Source organism: Carica papaya, chromosome 8 (genome assembly GCF_054855325.1).
Source record: "Carica papaya isolate Zhongbai chromosome 8, ASM5485532v1, whole genome shotgun sequence".
Lineage (NCBI taxonomy): Eukaryota > Viridiplantae > Streptophyta > Magnoliopsida > Brassicales > Caricaceae > Carica > Carica papaya.
In genome coordinates, this window is record NC_142316.1 from 24837450 (window position 1) to 24854281 (window position 16832).

The following is a 16832-nucleotide window of genomic DNA, read 5'->3' on the forward strand; positions in this document are numbered from 1 at the left end:
AATATTAAATATATAAATGTTAATAATAAATCTTTTTGAGACAGCCCTATGTCAATTTTTGAGGAGACAAGGGAAAGAGATCAAACTCAATTCTACAAAAGGACTCTTCTATTCTTTATGCTCATTGAATTAACCTGCTGCACTGATTATGGGAACTCCCAAACAAGTAAATTAGATGATAAATTTGTTCTGTTTCCTTGATGAATGTTTACGCAATTCAGCTCTCGTTTCACTTAACAAGCCAAATACTTCGTGATTTTAGTAAGATCATTATCTCGAATATTCCCAACCCTTAATATATAAATGATCATTATATGATAAAACATTAAGAAATAACTCTTCTCTTTTTTTGTCTAAGGGTAATATATATAACAAACTTATAGTTTGAATAATCAAGAAAATGAGTATCTCATGTTTTAAAACATTAAAAGATTGATAGGTCCGAAGGACATCTCATTTAGCACAACTCAACATGCATCACTAGCAAAGCCCCGTAAACCCCTTACGTGTGCAGGAGGTTGAGTTCAGTTTTTATCATTAGCATTAAATTTTTAGCACAACACAACAAAAAGACAAAATAGTTGACACAAATCAAACAAGTCTGACCAGCGCAACAACATTAACACCTCTATTAAGAATTTAGGTGTCTTCGAATCAAGTAAAGAGTAATTTGAATGTCACTGGGACACGTCACAAGGTGAAATGCAAAGATGAAACAAATTTCAGGTATTAAAAGCCACTCTATTCATTTCATATCATCCCCTTTCTCTATATTTTCAGTTCGTTCCAGTACTCACAAATCCTATAAACTCATTGCTGTAATTCCCGCACTTAAAATGCTCAAGACATGAAGGACCCCCAAGCTATGTACAGAGTTCCCTGTTTCAAAAAGGGGAATATACAAATGAAAATTCAAAGTAAAGGACAATAATAGACACGCCAATTGGCATCAACAGCTACGGAAGGGAGTGCAAACAATGAAGAAACACCAAACCAAGCCACAAAAGCTGAAACTCCGTCACCTGGACAAACAAAAAATGCACATGTAAGACACTAGCTAATAGAGGTATGCACTTGAATGAGAGAGGGAATGTTACTGTCATCAATTTATATTTTTACTGATTAGTATTTAATTTCCAAATAGAATGTTTTACACTTGTATTAACGTGCAATTAATTGGAAACCTACAAAACACATGGATACACATAATTAGCTGCATCCCTATCTGGTGGATCTATGTGCAACTGTTTATAAAAGAAAATTACTGAAATCTTCCTCCCCTCATCATCAGGAGAGCAGATAGCTATAGTAGTTACTAGGGATTGAAAGTAACTTACCATGTACCTTCAAGTAATAAAACAGAAGGTTGTTCGCACAGTAGGAGATAATCGACTGAGTAGAGGATGAGAGTGTCATGCTGGATCAAGGCAACTTCAATGCTTGCTTCACTTGTGCCAGCGCTGAAGGATGTATTCTGCTGATGGTATTATTGAAGGAATCCCCATGAAGTGCTGCACAAGTTTGAAGATTGTCTCGTACTGAATTTTCCAGTGACAATTGGTTGATAGGGTCGGAAAACTTTATCTACTTGGAAAGAGGATAAAAGTCGCATAAGGAATCTTTTTAAAGATATTTTACTTATTGGAATTCAAGTTTCAGCAGTTCAAGGATTCTCACCTGTCTTCTCCTGAACTCTTCTCTTGGAATAGGTCCATCGCCATGGAACCTACTGGAGCTCATGACGTCACCGCTGCCAGTTATTCCAGAATTAGGGATGAGAAAATATTTGAACCCAGAAAATCCACTACCAATTATATACGATATGGAAAAACCAAAATCAGAATGAATTTAACCTTGATTCTTCCTCTGTTGGGTCATCATTTCCACCCAAAATGACACTTGTACATGCACTATATGAAGAAGAAAAATAGATTACCCATGAATCATCTATGCGTGCAGAGAAATTAAAAAAGAAAAACTATCAATTTCCAACAACAAATTCCCACCATAAGATCTGATCAAGTTTGTCAAGAACTTGAGGTAGTCTTAGTGTCAGGATAATAGAAAGAGCTAGGGCAACTGTCTTTTTCTGGATGGATGTCATATTATCTACCTGCGAAAGATATCAAGACAGTAGTAATTGTAAATTAAACAAAAAAGGGGAAAATGGACTAGAGAGTGTATAAATAACCAAAAGCCTTAGCACAGAATTGCCTCCCAAATTCTCTGAAACTAAATAAAGACATTCAGAAAAATACATGTCCCCTAGCCCTTAAAAGAAGCCAAAAACATCATCTTATCCCAAATGACCATAGGATGTACGGCGCATTTATTAAAAATTTTAGCACTAAATTCCAACTGCAAAATGGGATTTAGATATTCTTCAACACATGTTTATGAGTTCAAATGACAAGAGCATTACGGAAAAACAGGAACATCGAAGTGATGCATGCTGCCAGACCTTGTAAAGGTCATGTATCAACCTGACAAGACAAAGAGGTCTACTTTCTGTGATTCAGAAACTAGTAGGTATTGAAGTTATCTAGGAACTGATATTTCCGTATTTTCTTCAACTGAGGAAACTACACATAAGGATAGTCACCTCTTGATGCTTTGTTAATGTACTCAAGATTGTTATGAGAAACAAGTTCAAGTATGGGATCACTGCATCTTATCTTCGTGCAACACAATGGAATTTAGATTCTTTTTGGGACTGTGTACAAGTTCAAATGACTAGAACATTACAAAATGACACTACACAGACCTTGTCAAGCCATATGTCAACCAGGCAAAGAAGTATGTTTTCTTCAATTGGCATGCCTGCCTGGTGTAGTAGTAGCGAAAGAGATGGTTCAGATGTTAATTGGGCAAGGTGATTGGTATTCATCACTAAAATTCTTGCTAGGATAGCCACTGATGATGCTTTGACAGAGGCCTTAGAAGGATCATGATCATCTCCTCCACTTAAACAAATCACAATTAATTTCTGGACATGAAAAAAGACAGCTTAGTAAGATGCTCTAAGATGATTGATATGATTACTGATAGACTTACTCCAAATATCATCAATAATCAATATGTTGATGCTTACTTGTAGAGTACTGCTGATTAATGAGGGCACTTCAATAGGGAAACACTGCAGAAGAGCAAAAATGAATACTTTATAATTGATTGAATTGTCGAAGGTCCATAATTGCTATATAATTTGTTTCAAGGAGTCAAGCTTGTATACATACAAGAACACTTGTGCAGTTCTCTTATTGGTTGCTTGTGAGAGAGCAATTCAAGTACCTGTATAAGAATATCGATGACTGGAAGAGTTGAAAGAAGTCCTCTGTCATTGACATTTCCGACGATCAGGTCAAGAAGTTTAGCAATGCTAGAAGCATGCATACTAAGAAATTCTCTTCCACCCAAAATAACATAGCTCTCAATGATACTGACAGCAACCTGTAATTACCAAGAGATAAATAATTGTATTATTTTCAACATGCATAATCCACACCTCAGATAATTAGGGATTGTAAGAATAAGTTGAATAATTTTTTTCTTTTGAAACAAAGAGCAAGTTGAATGATGATTTGCAGAAATTGCAACTGAAAATTACAGGAGAAGAAAAACTTTGATTTTTCACTAATTCAACAAGCCTAACCTGCAAGTGGTCAAAACTTCTTTCAATTATTTCCACAAGGCAAGAAAAGCATGCCAATAGTTGAGGCACCATTGTAGGAGCATGAGAAAGGGTAGCTTCCCATAACTGCATGATTAAAACAATGAGATAAAACATCATTTATTAAAAACAGACAAAGGTCAGAAACTAACAAACTCAGACAAGAATGCTAACCAGCATGCCGTCTTCTAGAAGATTAATTTCGTCTGGACTATTAACATCAATTCCCTTTTGTAGAACAGGTAATAGCATGGGGTAGCAACAAGGTGACTGATAGCCGAGTGCAATCACAAAATTCCGCAAAGCAATAAGAAGCTGAATCTGTAGAAGGCTTTCACCAGAAGATTCCTCCCACACCTTTTTCAAACAAGACGGAATCAATACATATATCATAAGACACCCCCCAAACAAGTGCAGTGTATGATATCTCCAAAATGTTGCACCACCAACACAAAGTAATAATTGAGCACTTTATTAATTTGATTACCAAACAAAAATTTTGAGTCATTTAGAAGATACAGAATCAACTTACTTAGAAGATGAAATTAATAATTTACACATCTCATTCAGCTGTATTTAACTTTCTATAAAAAGTAGTCTTTACCGATCATTACATTGATCTCTAAACCCTTTCTTTAATACAAATTTGAATTGTGATCATTTACACTGTTATTAGTCTTCTCTATGAATATTTTATCTAACATATCCAAACATCTATTGTCGTGAATCAAACTCTTTCTGTATCATCAGATGGATAGCCTAATCCCCAGATCATTGAATACCAGATAACTCCTATATGTGAATGACAATACAAGAAATAATTAGATACACCAATTGTAGGGTTCTTAAAAAGAAAAAGGAACTGAAAAAGTGGAGATGTGTGAATCCCTCTGCTGAGACATGTTTTCTTTTGCCCGCTAAAACTTATGCTGAGATTTGTTAGTCCAGCTTACTTCTTTTAGGTGTTGCAAATTACATGCATAGAACCAAATGTTGATCCTTAATAACTTTGCAAATTCAACGTCTTTTAGCTGCCAAGTTAAAGGATGTCAAAATTGCAATAAAAAAATGGGCAAAAGAAGAGGAGGGAAGAATAAATGAAGATATCAACAATTGTTAAAGGCATTGAAGAAATTGACAGACTAGAGAGGAATGGAACAATTGGGGAACCAGAACGTAATAGAAGAGAAACAATAAGGAAAAAGGTGGCATTTAAATTAAATATAGAGGCCATCTCTTGGAGACAAAAGGCAAGAGAAAAATGGTCAAAGGAGAGAGACCGGAACACTACGTATTTTCATTATTTGGCAAACTTTAGCAGGAAGAGAAATTACATTGAAGAATTTATAGACAATGATAGAGCCATCAGTGGTAATGTGGAAATGAGAGGGCATGCCAAAGAGCATTTCACAAACCTGTGCAACGAGGAGATAAAATGGAGACCGAGTTTGGATAATTTACAATTCAAATCCCTATAGGAGGGCAGCAGAAAACTGGTTGAACAAGAATTTACATAAGAGGAAATTCGTGCTGCATTAATGTCGTGTAATGGGGATAAAGTGTCGGGGCCTGATGGTTTCAATATGAGATTTCTACAGGAGTTTTGAGATATTTTAAAGTGATATGGTTGCTGTCTTTTGCAAGTTTTATGAATTCGGGTCTTTTGTCAAATCTTTGAATTCAACTTTTATTGTTCTAATGGCAAAAACTGAAGGGGCATCGAGTATGAAAGAATTTTTCCCTATTAATCTTGTGGGCTGTATGTATAAGTTGATCTCAAAAGTGCTAGCTAGACGATTGTCAAAAGTATTAGGGGACATGATTAGGGAGAGTCAAAACGTTTTTGTTAAAGGCAGACAGATTCTTGATGCTGTGATGGTGGCAAATGAGGTGGTAGATGAATTAGTAAGTAATAAAATGTAAGGTGTTCTATGTAAACTAGATATGGAGAAAGCTTTCGACAATGTAAATTGGGATTTTGTGGACTATGTTAGGAAGACTGAGCTTCAGTGATAGATGGAGGAAACGGATAAAACAATGTATTACAACCATATTGTTTGCTGTCATGGTTAACAGTGGAACTTCATCCTTCTTTACGGCTTCAAAAGAATTGAGACAAGGAGACCCACTTTCACCTTTTTTATTTATAATAGTCATGGAAGCTTTTAGCATATTGTTGGAAATGGTGAAAGGGTTCAAGTTTAAAGGGGTTATGGTTGGCAAACGTAATTCCAAGGTCGAGGTGTCACATTTATCTTTTGCTGATGATGCTATCATATTTTGTCAGCTAGGTGAATCGATAATGGTGCACCTTCGTTGAATTCTGTTATGTTTTCTGTAGAATGTTCATATGTAAGAATGTATATATACATGTGTACTTACATTAGGGACAACTTAGTCTTTTCTCAAGTGGTTAGGACAGCTGGTATTGTTAGGATAGTTGGGTGCTCTCTCCACTAATTTTTTAGCTTTTTGTTATCATCTTTTAACCGTTTTTTATTTTGGCAAAAGGCCTATATATTTGGCACATTTGTACCCATGTAATATTGAAGAAAATCAGAGGATTTTTTCTCATCACATAAACTTTCCCTCCTTGTTTTCTTCATGGTATCAAAGCGGCAACTCTGATCCAAAATCTTTCATCATCCAACTCAAGCCGAAATGGCCAAGGATGAGTAAAACTCCTCTCACATTGATCATGTCTCGGGTTCCTTCAATCCAATACCTATCAACTACTCTCACATTGACTAGACACCTTCATTTGTCATTGGACACAGACTGAATGGGAGTAATTATCTCGAATAGTCTTCATCCGTTCCCATATTCATCCAAGGGAAGAGCAGGGATGATCCAAGTGCTCGTTCATGGAAGACCGAAAACAATCTGGTAATATCTTGGCCAGTCAACTCAATGATGATAGAGATTGGATAAATTTTTTGCCCTATGAAACTGTGCATGACATCTGGGTGGCCATACGCGAGTTTTACGCCAGGCGAGACAATACCTCTGCCACCTTCGAAATCGAGACTCAGTTGCACGACCTGTGACAAGAGGAGCTCACTGTAACACAGTACTACAATGCACTCTCTCGGTACTAGCAGCAACTCAACATCTTCGAGGAACACCCGTAAAATTGTCCCGAAGACTCAAAACTCTTCAAAACTCACACTAAACGCAAAAAAGTCTTCCAATTTTTTATGGGACTCAACGAAAACTTGGATGAGGTTCGTGGTCGCGTTCTGGGTACAAAGCCGCTGCCAAATCTCAAAGAAGTTTTCTCTGAAATCTATCGAGAAGAGAGTAGAAAGAAGATCATGCTGGGTGATTTTTACTCTGGCGCGAACCTGACGGACGCAACTTCTGCCCTTGCTACTCAGAGGAAGCCGTTGCTCAGTGAACCTCAGCCTGGTGCCCTAAATCACGAGCACGCCTCTGCTTTCGTCGGGCGTACTTCTGAAGCTGGAGGAAAGAAAGAGAGACTCTGGTATAATTATTACAAAAAGTCGGATCATATTGGGGATAAATACTGAAAATTACATGGCAAGCCAACAGATAGGAAAAATTACAAAAATGACACTCAGAGCAACATGATAATTTCAGAAGAATTATCCCCTACAGCAAGTATTACCGAGAGCTCTCCCTTCAGTCCAGCCCAATTAGAGGCCCTCATGCAAATGTTTTCTCAGAAGGGTATTCTCGGTAATGCTTCTGTTGCTTAGAGAGAGAATCGCTTATTCAGTTTCCCAGAAGGGTACTCGCAATTCATATTCCAGTATTGCTTACAAACTCTCAAAACCCTTCGCATTTATTCATAATGATGTCTGGGGACCGGCATGGGTAAAAAATATTACTGGCACAAACTGATTTATCTCCTTTATTGATGATCAAACTAGAATAACCTGGGTCTATCTGATGAAAGAAAAATTTGAAGCTAGTGAAATTTTTCAAAAATTCAATATTATGATCCAAATCCAATTTCAAACAAAAATACAAGTGTTAAAAACAGATAATGCATGTGAATATTTTGCATCCAACCTACGAAAATTCCTTTCTTGCCAAGGTATTATCCATCAAAGTTCTTGTCCCTACACCCCTCAACAAAATGGTGTGGCCGAAAGGAAAAAGAAGCACAACATCCTTGAAGTATCCCACTCACTCATGTTTACCACAAATGTTCCTAAATACCTTTGGGGAGAGGCTATCCTCACAGCCACATACCTGATCAATAGAATGCTCTCCTATATCCTTAAGTTTAAAACACCTTATGATTCACTACTTCAAGTCTTCTCAACATCGCAAATCCTTAACACAATTCCGTTTAAAGTATTTGGTTGTTCTGCCTATGTTCACATTCACAATCACTTCAAAGGAAAACTTGATTCTATCAAATGTGTTTTTGTCGAGTATTCCAATTCTCAAAAAGGTTACAAATGTTTTTGTCCAGTAACCCGCCGGTTCTATAACACTATGGATGTTACCTTTTTTGATAACCAACCTTTTTATTCTACTCTTGATATTCAGGGGGAGATATCTGAAACTCAAGAATATCAATTGTGGGATTTGTATATCCCTCCTCTACAAACTCCATTGACAACTTCAGAAAAAGATCATGTCCCTGAAACCACCAAAGAACCTGAACCTATCATAGAGACTGATAACACATTACCTGCAGTTAATGAGTTACGAATCTATACGAGGAACAAAACTCAAGGTAAAGATGAAGTACCTGAACCATCTATACTCTGTCATGACTCAACTCCTGAACCAAGCACCCAGAATAACACAAGTAATGAGATTTCTGACTCTAGTGATGATATTGGTTTACCTATTGCATTACGAAAGAGTGTTCGTTCTTTTACTATGCATCCCATATGGGATTATGTCTCTTATGACAAGTTGTCTTCGAAGCATCATGCATTTGTGAGCAAATTTGATAGCATCCCTCCTGAACCAAGAATAGTTCATGAAGCTCTCAAGATTCCTAAATGGAATGCTGTTATCCAAAAAGAAATTTTAGCTCTTGAGAAAAATAAGACATGGGAATTATCTGATCAACCTTCAAGGAAGGCTCTTGTTGGATGCAAGTGGATCTTCACCACCAAGTACAATCCTGATGGTAGTGTAAGCCGCTACAAAGCTCGACTTGTTGCTAAAAGGTCTACCCAATCATATGGCATCGACTATCAAGAGACATTTGCTCCTGTTGCCAAGTACAACACAATTCGCGTATTATTCTCTTTAGCATCTAATCTTGATTGGCTTCTCTATCAATTTGATGTAAAAAATATTTTTCTTAATGGTGACTTAGAGAAAGAAGTATACATGGAAGTCCCACCTGAACTCAAAATGAATCCTCAAAAGGTATGCAAATTAAAAAAGGCATTGTATGGCCTCAAACAGTCTCCAAGAGCTTGGTTTGACAGATTCACCAGAGTAGTAAAACATATAGAATATCAACAATGTCAATCCGATCATATCTTATTTGTCAAGCATTGTATCAAAGGGAGAAGAGCTATACTAATTGTTTATGTGGATGATATTTTCCTTACAGGTGATCACAGTGAAGAAATTCAGAAACTGAAAGATTTTCTAGTTAGAGAATTTGAAATCAAAAACCTTAAATTGCTCAAATATTTTCTCGGAATGGAAATTGCCAGAACCAATAAATGAATTTCTATATCTCAATGAAAATACATCTTATATCTCCTGAATGAAATAGGTATGCTTGGTTGTAAATCTGCTAAGACTCCTATGGAAACAAACACTAAACTTGGATCAAAAGTGACAGTAAACCGATTGATAAGGAAAGGTATCAAAGACTTGTAGGCAAACTTATCTATTTGGCTCATACAAGACCTGATCTACTTGGCTCATACAAAACCTGACATCTGCTTCGCTGTTAGTATTATGAGTCAGTTCAAGAGCTTGGTTTGACAGATTCACCAGAGTAGTAAAACATATAGAATATCAACAATGTCAATCCGATCATATCTTATTTGTCAAGCATTGTATCAAAGGGAGAAGAGCTATACTAATTGTTTATGTGGATGATATTTTCCTTACAGGTGATCACAGTGAAGAAATTCAGAAACTGAAAGATTTTCTAGTTAGAGAATTTGAAATCAAAAACCTTAAATTGCTTAAATATTTTCTCGGAATGGAAATTGCCAGAACCAATAAATGAATTTCTATATCTCAATGAAAATACATCTTATATCTCCTGAATGAAATAGGTATGCTTGGTTGTAAATCTGCTAAGACTCCTATGGAAACAAACACTAAACTTGGATCAAAAGTGACAGTAAACCGATTGATAAGGAAAGGTATCAAAGACTTGTAGGCAAACTTATCTATTTGGCTCATACAAGACCTGATCTACTTGGCTCATACAAAACCTGACATCTGCTTCGCTGTTAGTATTATGAGTCAGTTCATGTCTCAACCTACTGAAAAACACATGTGTATTGTTTATCGTATTATGAGGTATCTAAAAATGACACCTGAACATGGATTATTCTTTCAGAAGAACATGGTTAGAAATATTGAAATCTATACTGATGCTGATTGGGCTGTATCTGTGACAGATAGAATATCCACATCTGGTCACTGCTCTTATGTTTGGGGTAATTTAGTCACTTGGCGTAGCAAAAAGCAATCTGTTGTATCAAGAAGCAGCGCTGAAGCTGAATTACGATCACTTGCACATGGAATATGTGAGGAAGTATTGCTTAAAAAAATTCTACTAGAACTAAGATTTTCTGCTCCTATTGCAATGAGGATTTGGTGTGACAATCAATCAACTATTAACATGGCCAAGAACCCTGTGCACCATGACAGAACTAAACATGTTGAGATTGATCGTCACTTCATCAGAGAAAAAATTGAAAGTTCGGATGTATCACTCCTATACATCCCGACTAGTCAACAAACAGCTGACATACTCACCAAGGCACTACCAAAAAGAGAGTTCAATAATCTTATATTCAATCTAGGGTTACTTAACATCTATGTAACCTAAATTGAGGGGGAATGTAAAATGTTCATATGTAGGAATGTATATATACATGTATACTTACATTAGAGACAGCTTAATCTTTTTTCAAGTGGTTAGGACAGCTGGTATCGTTATGACAGATGGGTGCTCTCTCAACTAATTTTTTACCTTTTTGTTAGCATTTTTTAACTGTTTTTTGTCTTGGCCAAAAACCTATATATTTAGCACATTTGTATCCATGTAACATTGAAGAAAATCAGAGGATTTTTCCTCGTCACACAAACTTTCTCTCCTTGTTTTCTTCATTTTCAAATGGTGTCCGGACTAAAAATAAACATGTCAAAATCAGAGCTGGTAAAAAATGGTGATAGAAGAAATGAAAGGCAAATGGCGAAGGTTTTGGGATGTAGAGTGGGAGACCTATCTATAAAATACCTTGGTCTCCCTTTGGGTGCAAAGGTAAAAGATTCAAGAACTTGGGATCCAGTGGTTGAAATGGTTGAGAAGAGGTTGGCAAGATTGAAGAGGAATTTCTTTTCAAAAGGGGGCTCGTTTAACACTCATCAAATGTACGCTGCAAATCTACCAATTTATTACATTTCGGTTTCCACTATGCTAATCAAGATTGCAAAGACGCTGAAAATGATTCAATGCAGATTTTTATGAGGCGATGAGGTGGACAAAAGAAAGTATCACTTAGGTGGGAAGAGGTAAAAAAACCATATGATAAAGGTGGCTTGGGGCTGAGATCAATGGTGAAAATGAATAATGCTTTGCTAGGAAAGTGGCTATGGAGAAAGGGAAGGGAAGGAGATAGATTATGGAGTAAGGTGTTTGAGTCAAGGTGCGGTAATTGAAGAAGGGGAATTGGGGGAAGACTGATGGGAGGAAATCATAGCAGAAGTCTGTGGATGAAAATCCTAGTGGACTGCCAGGAATTTTCTGCATGCACAAAATGGTGTTGGGAATGGTGAAAAAATAAGCTTTTGGGAATATGAATGGGCTGGAAATTTTAAATTAAAAGACAGATTCCCAAGAATATATGAGATCGCGCAAACAAGGGACATGAAAGTTAAGGAGGCATATTTTAGGGATGGAGGATACAAATTCTGGGATGTGCAAGTTCAAAGAAATTTGAATGATTGGGGATAGATGAGTTTCAACAATTAATCACTCTGGTCTCTCAAGCAAAAATGGGTCAACAAGATGATTTTAAACAATGAATGCCAGAAAAAAGTGGGGTATTTACTGTAAAATTGTTTTACCAACAACTTGAAGGACATATGAGGATAAAGGGGACCGATTTTCCACATAGGCAAATATGGAAGACAAAAGTACCATCACGAATGGCTTTCTTCGCATGGAAAACTTGTAGAGAAAGTATACTAACCATTGATATGTTGATGAGGAGAGGCAGATGCATGGTTAACCGTTGTTTCATGTGCAAAGCTAATGAGGAATCATGTTATCATTTGTCGCTAGGGTCTTACAAATTATGGACAATGATTTACGGACTTTTGGGAATAAATTGGGCAATAGCAAGCTTCGTGAAAGCTGAAATATGGGCATCGACGGGTTTATGCAAAAAGAGGAACAATTTTATGCTCATTCCATTATCGGTCTTATGCGTTGTAAGGAAAAAGAGAAACTCAAGAGCTTTCGAAGGAATAGAAAAAAATTTCAATAGTATTATGGATAGATAGATACATATTTTTGGTTTTCTATTGTTGGGTCATGATATTTCTGATGTTGATGAATTTGGAATGGCGCTAGTTCATTTGATAGAGATGTAAATGCTGTGCAATTGAATGGTACTTCTTTGGTACCGATCTTTTAATACAACTTCTTTTATTTCAAAAACAAAACAACTTGCTAATATGTGTGTATATATATACACACATGCATATGTATTCATCACTAAGTTCTAATCCATCCTTGGAATAATACATAAAATCATAGTAAGATTGAAAAAATATCAATACATTGTTATTATCTACTTAGACTAAAAAGACTAGCAATGAAGAATAAGGGCCTCCAGAATACCTTCTGGAAGAATTGCACCAACTTGTCAGCATATGGAATGATTTCACTGACATGCCCAATAAGAACAGAGATCAAATTCAGAACTTGAACCTGAGATTGAATGAAAGAATGGAAGGGAAGTTAATAAAATATCACAAAATATGTATACAAATGCATCTAAATGGAAAGTAACTTTTTATTAGTAAAAACTTCTTAAATGCTTGCATTTCAAATGGAGACTACAAAGTGAGTTAAAGGACAAAAAGAAGGTCCAAATGCACGAGTAAAACAAATTCCCAAAGAAACACAGAAATGTCACTATCCTCATCTGTATCACAACACAGACCCTCTTTATCTTTTAGCAGAAAAAAAAGTCCCTAAAATTGAAGAATAACATTTTATAATATTTTCCAGCGTGTGTTAAATAAGTTTAATCTTTGGGTTGGTGGGGGAAAAGGGTATGAGGCAATCAGCCCCACTCTATTGAACACCAACAATAAGAAGAAAATTAGCCATAATGGAGAAGTTCTTAGCGAAGAGCGGCTCGTCAATGTGAAGCAAGTTCCAGTAATTACCTTTGAATCAAACTCCTGAACCTCCTCAATTAACTTAAAGCATGAATCCCAACAGATGGGAAGAAGATCAGAAAAGTCTCGTTCAGAGAAGTTTGCATCTTCAATATGTAAACACAAAGACCGACAAGCTGCCAACTAAAACAATAAAAGCATGTTCAACAGTTGACAAAATAAAGTAAAGAGGTAGAAATAAACAAACAGCAGAAAGCAGATAAGGTGAGTAAAAGAAAATGAACTTCTGAATCATACCTTGACAGAAAGGTCCTTATCCTGCAGCAATCTGATCAAGGCACAATATACTGCTCTTTTTGTGTCATCTTTAATCTGAAAGGATGGGAACATAAAAAACCTATCATTGAAGAGTCATTTCTCCTTTTGACCAAAAGATATAGCAAAGAACTTCATTATCAAAAATCCAGAAGACAGTGAAAGCATTACACAATTAAACTGCCACTATATGATGCAAACAAAACTCATCTTCCATGACAGTAAAATTGATGAAGGTCCATCTAGTAATACTTTCTTGATCTTATACAAATATAGCATCAGTATATTTTTAACAGGTTTAATTCTCCTTTGTTTAAAATTTCAATAGATAAAGGCAATCTACGGAAACAACCATGTGCTTTTGCCCATAAAGAGGCCATGCAATGTATTCTGCCCCAAATAAGATGAGCATGATTAACACAATCACTGAAAATTCTGGCATTTTTTCTAACCATAAACCCCAACATTCAGCACTGGTTGACCCTCTCCACAACATTCTATGCTCCTTATTCTTCACACAACTCAGGTAGGCAGAAAAGAAGAACATAACAGCATATCTATAACCCTATAAAAGGTTGAGTTATGTACCCTATTGTGTGAAGACTGCTTATGAATAAACTATACAGACATTTTTTCATGCTTGAATTTGCTTAACACCCAGCAATTATGGTTATAACACCTCTGTGATTGTGCTTGTGTTTTTTATTCTTGTGATTATGGATTTTCAATCCCTATGATTATAGATGGTCAACCTTTGGATTGTGGACTAGAGTCCTCTTTTCTTTCCACCTTTTCTAATATCTATTACATTTGTGACAAAGCTAAGTTTTTTGCTTTCGGATTCAAATTATCCAAAACCCTGAGTCCCATATCCCAAAGCCCTAAACTCCCAAATGAAACAGATCAATCAGATTTTTTAAAAATAAAGTTGCAAAAACAACCAACCAACTGGGCCCCATAAAGAATCATGGCCCTAAAGGTGTAATCAATCTAACATTCCAAACTCTTATTGGTAAGCTGGAAGTAGACAACATATATTCTTCAGCTTAAAGATGAGTATTAAAGAGAAAATAAATTATAGTGTTAAAAATAAAGTAAATTAGGGTAATAAAACGAAAGTAGATCAAGGTGTTAAAAAAAACGTAAATTAGGGCGTTAAAGAGGAAGTAACACAAGGTTACAGAGGAAACAAATCAGGTTAAAGGGTACAAGGGTAAAATGACACCATTTCTAATTAATTGTTTATTTCCTTTTCCATCCTAAAAAACCTGTATATATAGAGTTATAACATTCAATGAATACATATCAATAAAAAAAACCGTTCTTAACAATAACTGTTAACAGGAAAAGAAAAGGTCAAAGAGATATAACTTGCACAAAAATACGCAATTTCTAAAAACATGGATACTTGATAACATTTACAGTACTTTTTTGGAAGTGTCTGTCCAACAAACAAATCAAGCGAAAATTAGAATTTAGTTCATCTTTTCCCATAGAAATTGAACATATCAACACTATCTTCAACAAATTGATCCGCACCAATGACAATCTCATTGCAAATTTTCAATCCATGGGAAGGCACCAAATGCAACCTTTAAGAAACTAACATGTCAACAAGAATCAATGTTGACATTTCCTTTCTTTTAGAAAAATTCTTCCAGCAGAATAGGAGATCTAATTAGTTTTGGTATGAAAGATTCAGTCAAAATCATGAGTTCAAGAGCAAAGAAGAAAGGGTCTGGATCACTTTATAGACATGTAACAATTTTAGATGATACTACTGCTCGAACCATATTGAGGAGAAAGTCATACAAAGAACTATTGCAGGCCACAAATTCTTGACAGAGAAAATATTACAATTATTAATAGAAAAAAATTAGACCACCAACGCCACGTGCTAATAGGAAAGATGATACCTCAGAAACCCACTGTCCCAATATAAGTGCTACTTTCCGATGGATAATGCGCATATTTGGATGGTTATTTGAGAGTTCTAGGGACAAATAACCATTAAACCTGCAATAAAAATTCAGGGAGCGGAAGCAGTCAGCTCCACCATAACCTGTAAAAACATAATCACAGGAAGGGTGCCATTTCATTGCAAAACAGATATTTCAGAGAAAAAGGAAAAAAAAGCCTGAAATCATTTTGTTAAATTTAAAAGATATTAACTGAAGAACGTTTTAGCATTACTTGTTTTAAGTATAATAACTTTTCCGATTAAAGGAAAAAAATAGAGAAAGAGGGTATGCACCTCTCCTCTTCCCCTTCCCCCTCCTTCCCCAACCAAAGAAAAACCAAGTATTGCTTTCACCAAAAAGGATGAGGATGATATATGATAAAAGAAAAAAGATTTAGAATGTTGTATTTAGAATTATTGCCATCAGTGAGTAAATATGAATTTCTGTTTTAGATCATGGAACAGCCAGACATGAAAAATAGCTGTCCCCTTGTCGATCCATATGCAACATTTATTAAGAGTAGCAGATTCTATAATCTATTACGTATACCGATCCTCATCATCATGATTCTATTTAGGGTAAATTACATAAGGGTCCCTAAGATCTTAAGATTTGTAAATAATTACAATCAGATTTATTATTTCTTTACACCTTAATCCCTGCAGAATAAAGAAATTTGTCAATTCAATCCAGCTTTTTACTAGATGTAAACAGTAGCATGTGTAATGTGAAACAAAAAGATCCTAGAATTGACATTTTAATATTTTGAGATATTTATGCAATTACAATGTTTATATATTGTTTTTTTTAAAATAAAAATGTATTATTGAATTTTTATGTAACAATGATGTCTATGTATTATTAAGGGTATCTAGCTTATGTAGGAACCATCAAAATAAGCTTATTATTGAATTTTTATTTTGTCTTATATCACTAGAAGTTTTAATTTCCTACTAATCTGCTATTTACGAATTTTATTAATATTAGGTTATGCAGACACCTTACAAATAAATGGGACCATCATTATTTGACAGACTCCTTAAGAATAAAATATATTGATGCTCTTGTTGAATTGAGTGCCTAATAGCCCTATGATTGTGATTGTTGCTAATCTCTATGATTTTGATTGGATTTATCTGCCTTTTGTTTTCTTTAATTATTTAATCTTTACAGCTATTTAGTATCAGAATTTAAATCCTTGCTTTTTGTATTAAACTTTCACCCTACAAAACATTAAATTTCCCAAATCACAAAAAAACCCTAATCAGTGGAAAATGAAAGAACCTAAAGCCCAAAAAGTCAGAACACATGAAAATTGCATAATAGATCCAACAAGAGTAAAA

General features: G+C 35.4%; 1 protein-coding gene across 6 annotated transcripts in view; it reads right to left on the reverse strand.

Annotated features, from left to right (window-relative positions):
* Window positions 1–720: 720 nt before the first annotated feature.
* Window positions 721–16832, reverse strand: part of LOC110809472 (ARM repeat superfamily protein) — a 41929-nt gene continuing 25817 nt past the window's right edge. For 3 of the 6 annotated variants that reach the window (XM_088210177.1, XM_088210183.1, XM_088210182.1), the window contains 14 exons: window positions 15445–15544; window positions 13511–13585; window positions 13262–13396; window positions 12708–12797; window positions 3845–4027; window positions 3653–3757; window positions 3292–3450; window positions 3092–3136; window positions 2765–2986; window positions 2007–2113; window positions 1854–1910; window positions 1678–1750; window positions 1338–1584; window positions 721–1022 (listed from right to left, as the gene is read on the reverse strand). In XM_088210177.1, the coding sequence (XP_088066303.1) occupies window positions 1423–1584; window positions 1678–1750; window positions 1854–1910; window positions 2007–2113; window positions 2765–2986; window positions 3092–3136; window positions 3292–3450; window positions 3653–3757; window positions 3845–4027; window positions 12708–12797; window positions 13262–13396; window positions 13511–13585; window positions 15445–15544 (1513 nt within the window). In that variant the 3' untranslated portion in view covers window positions 721–1022; window positions 1338–1422. The remainder of the gene's footprint in view (window positions 1023–1337; window positions 1585–1677; window positions 1751–1853; window positions 1911–2006; window positions 2114–2764; window positions 2987–3091; window positions 3137–3291; window positions 3451–3652; window positions 3758–3844; window positions 4028–12707; window positions 12798–13261; window positions 13397–13510; window positions 13586–15444; window positions 15545–16832) is intronic. The other 3 variants (XM_088210180.1, XM_088210179.1, XM_088210178.1) reach the window with 3 other exon arrangements.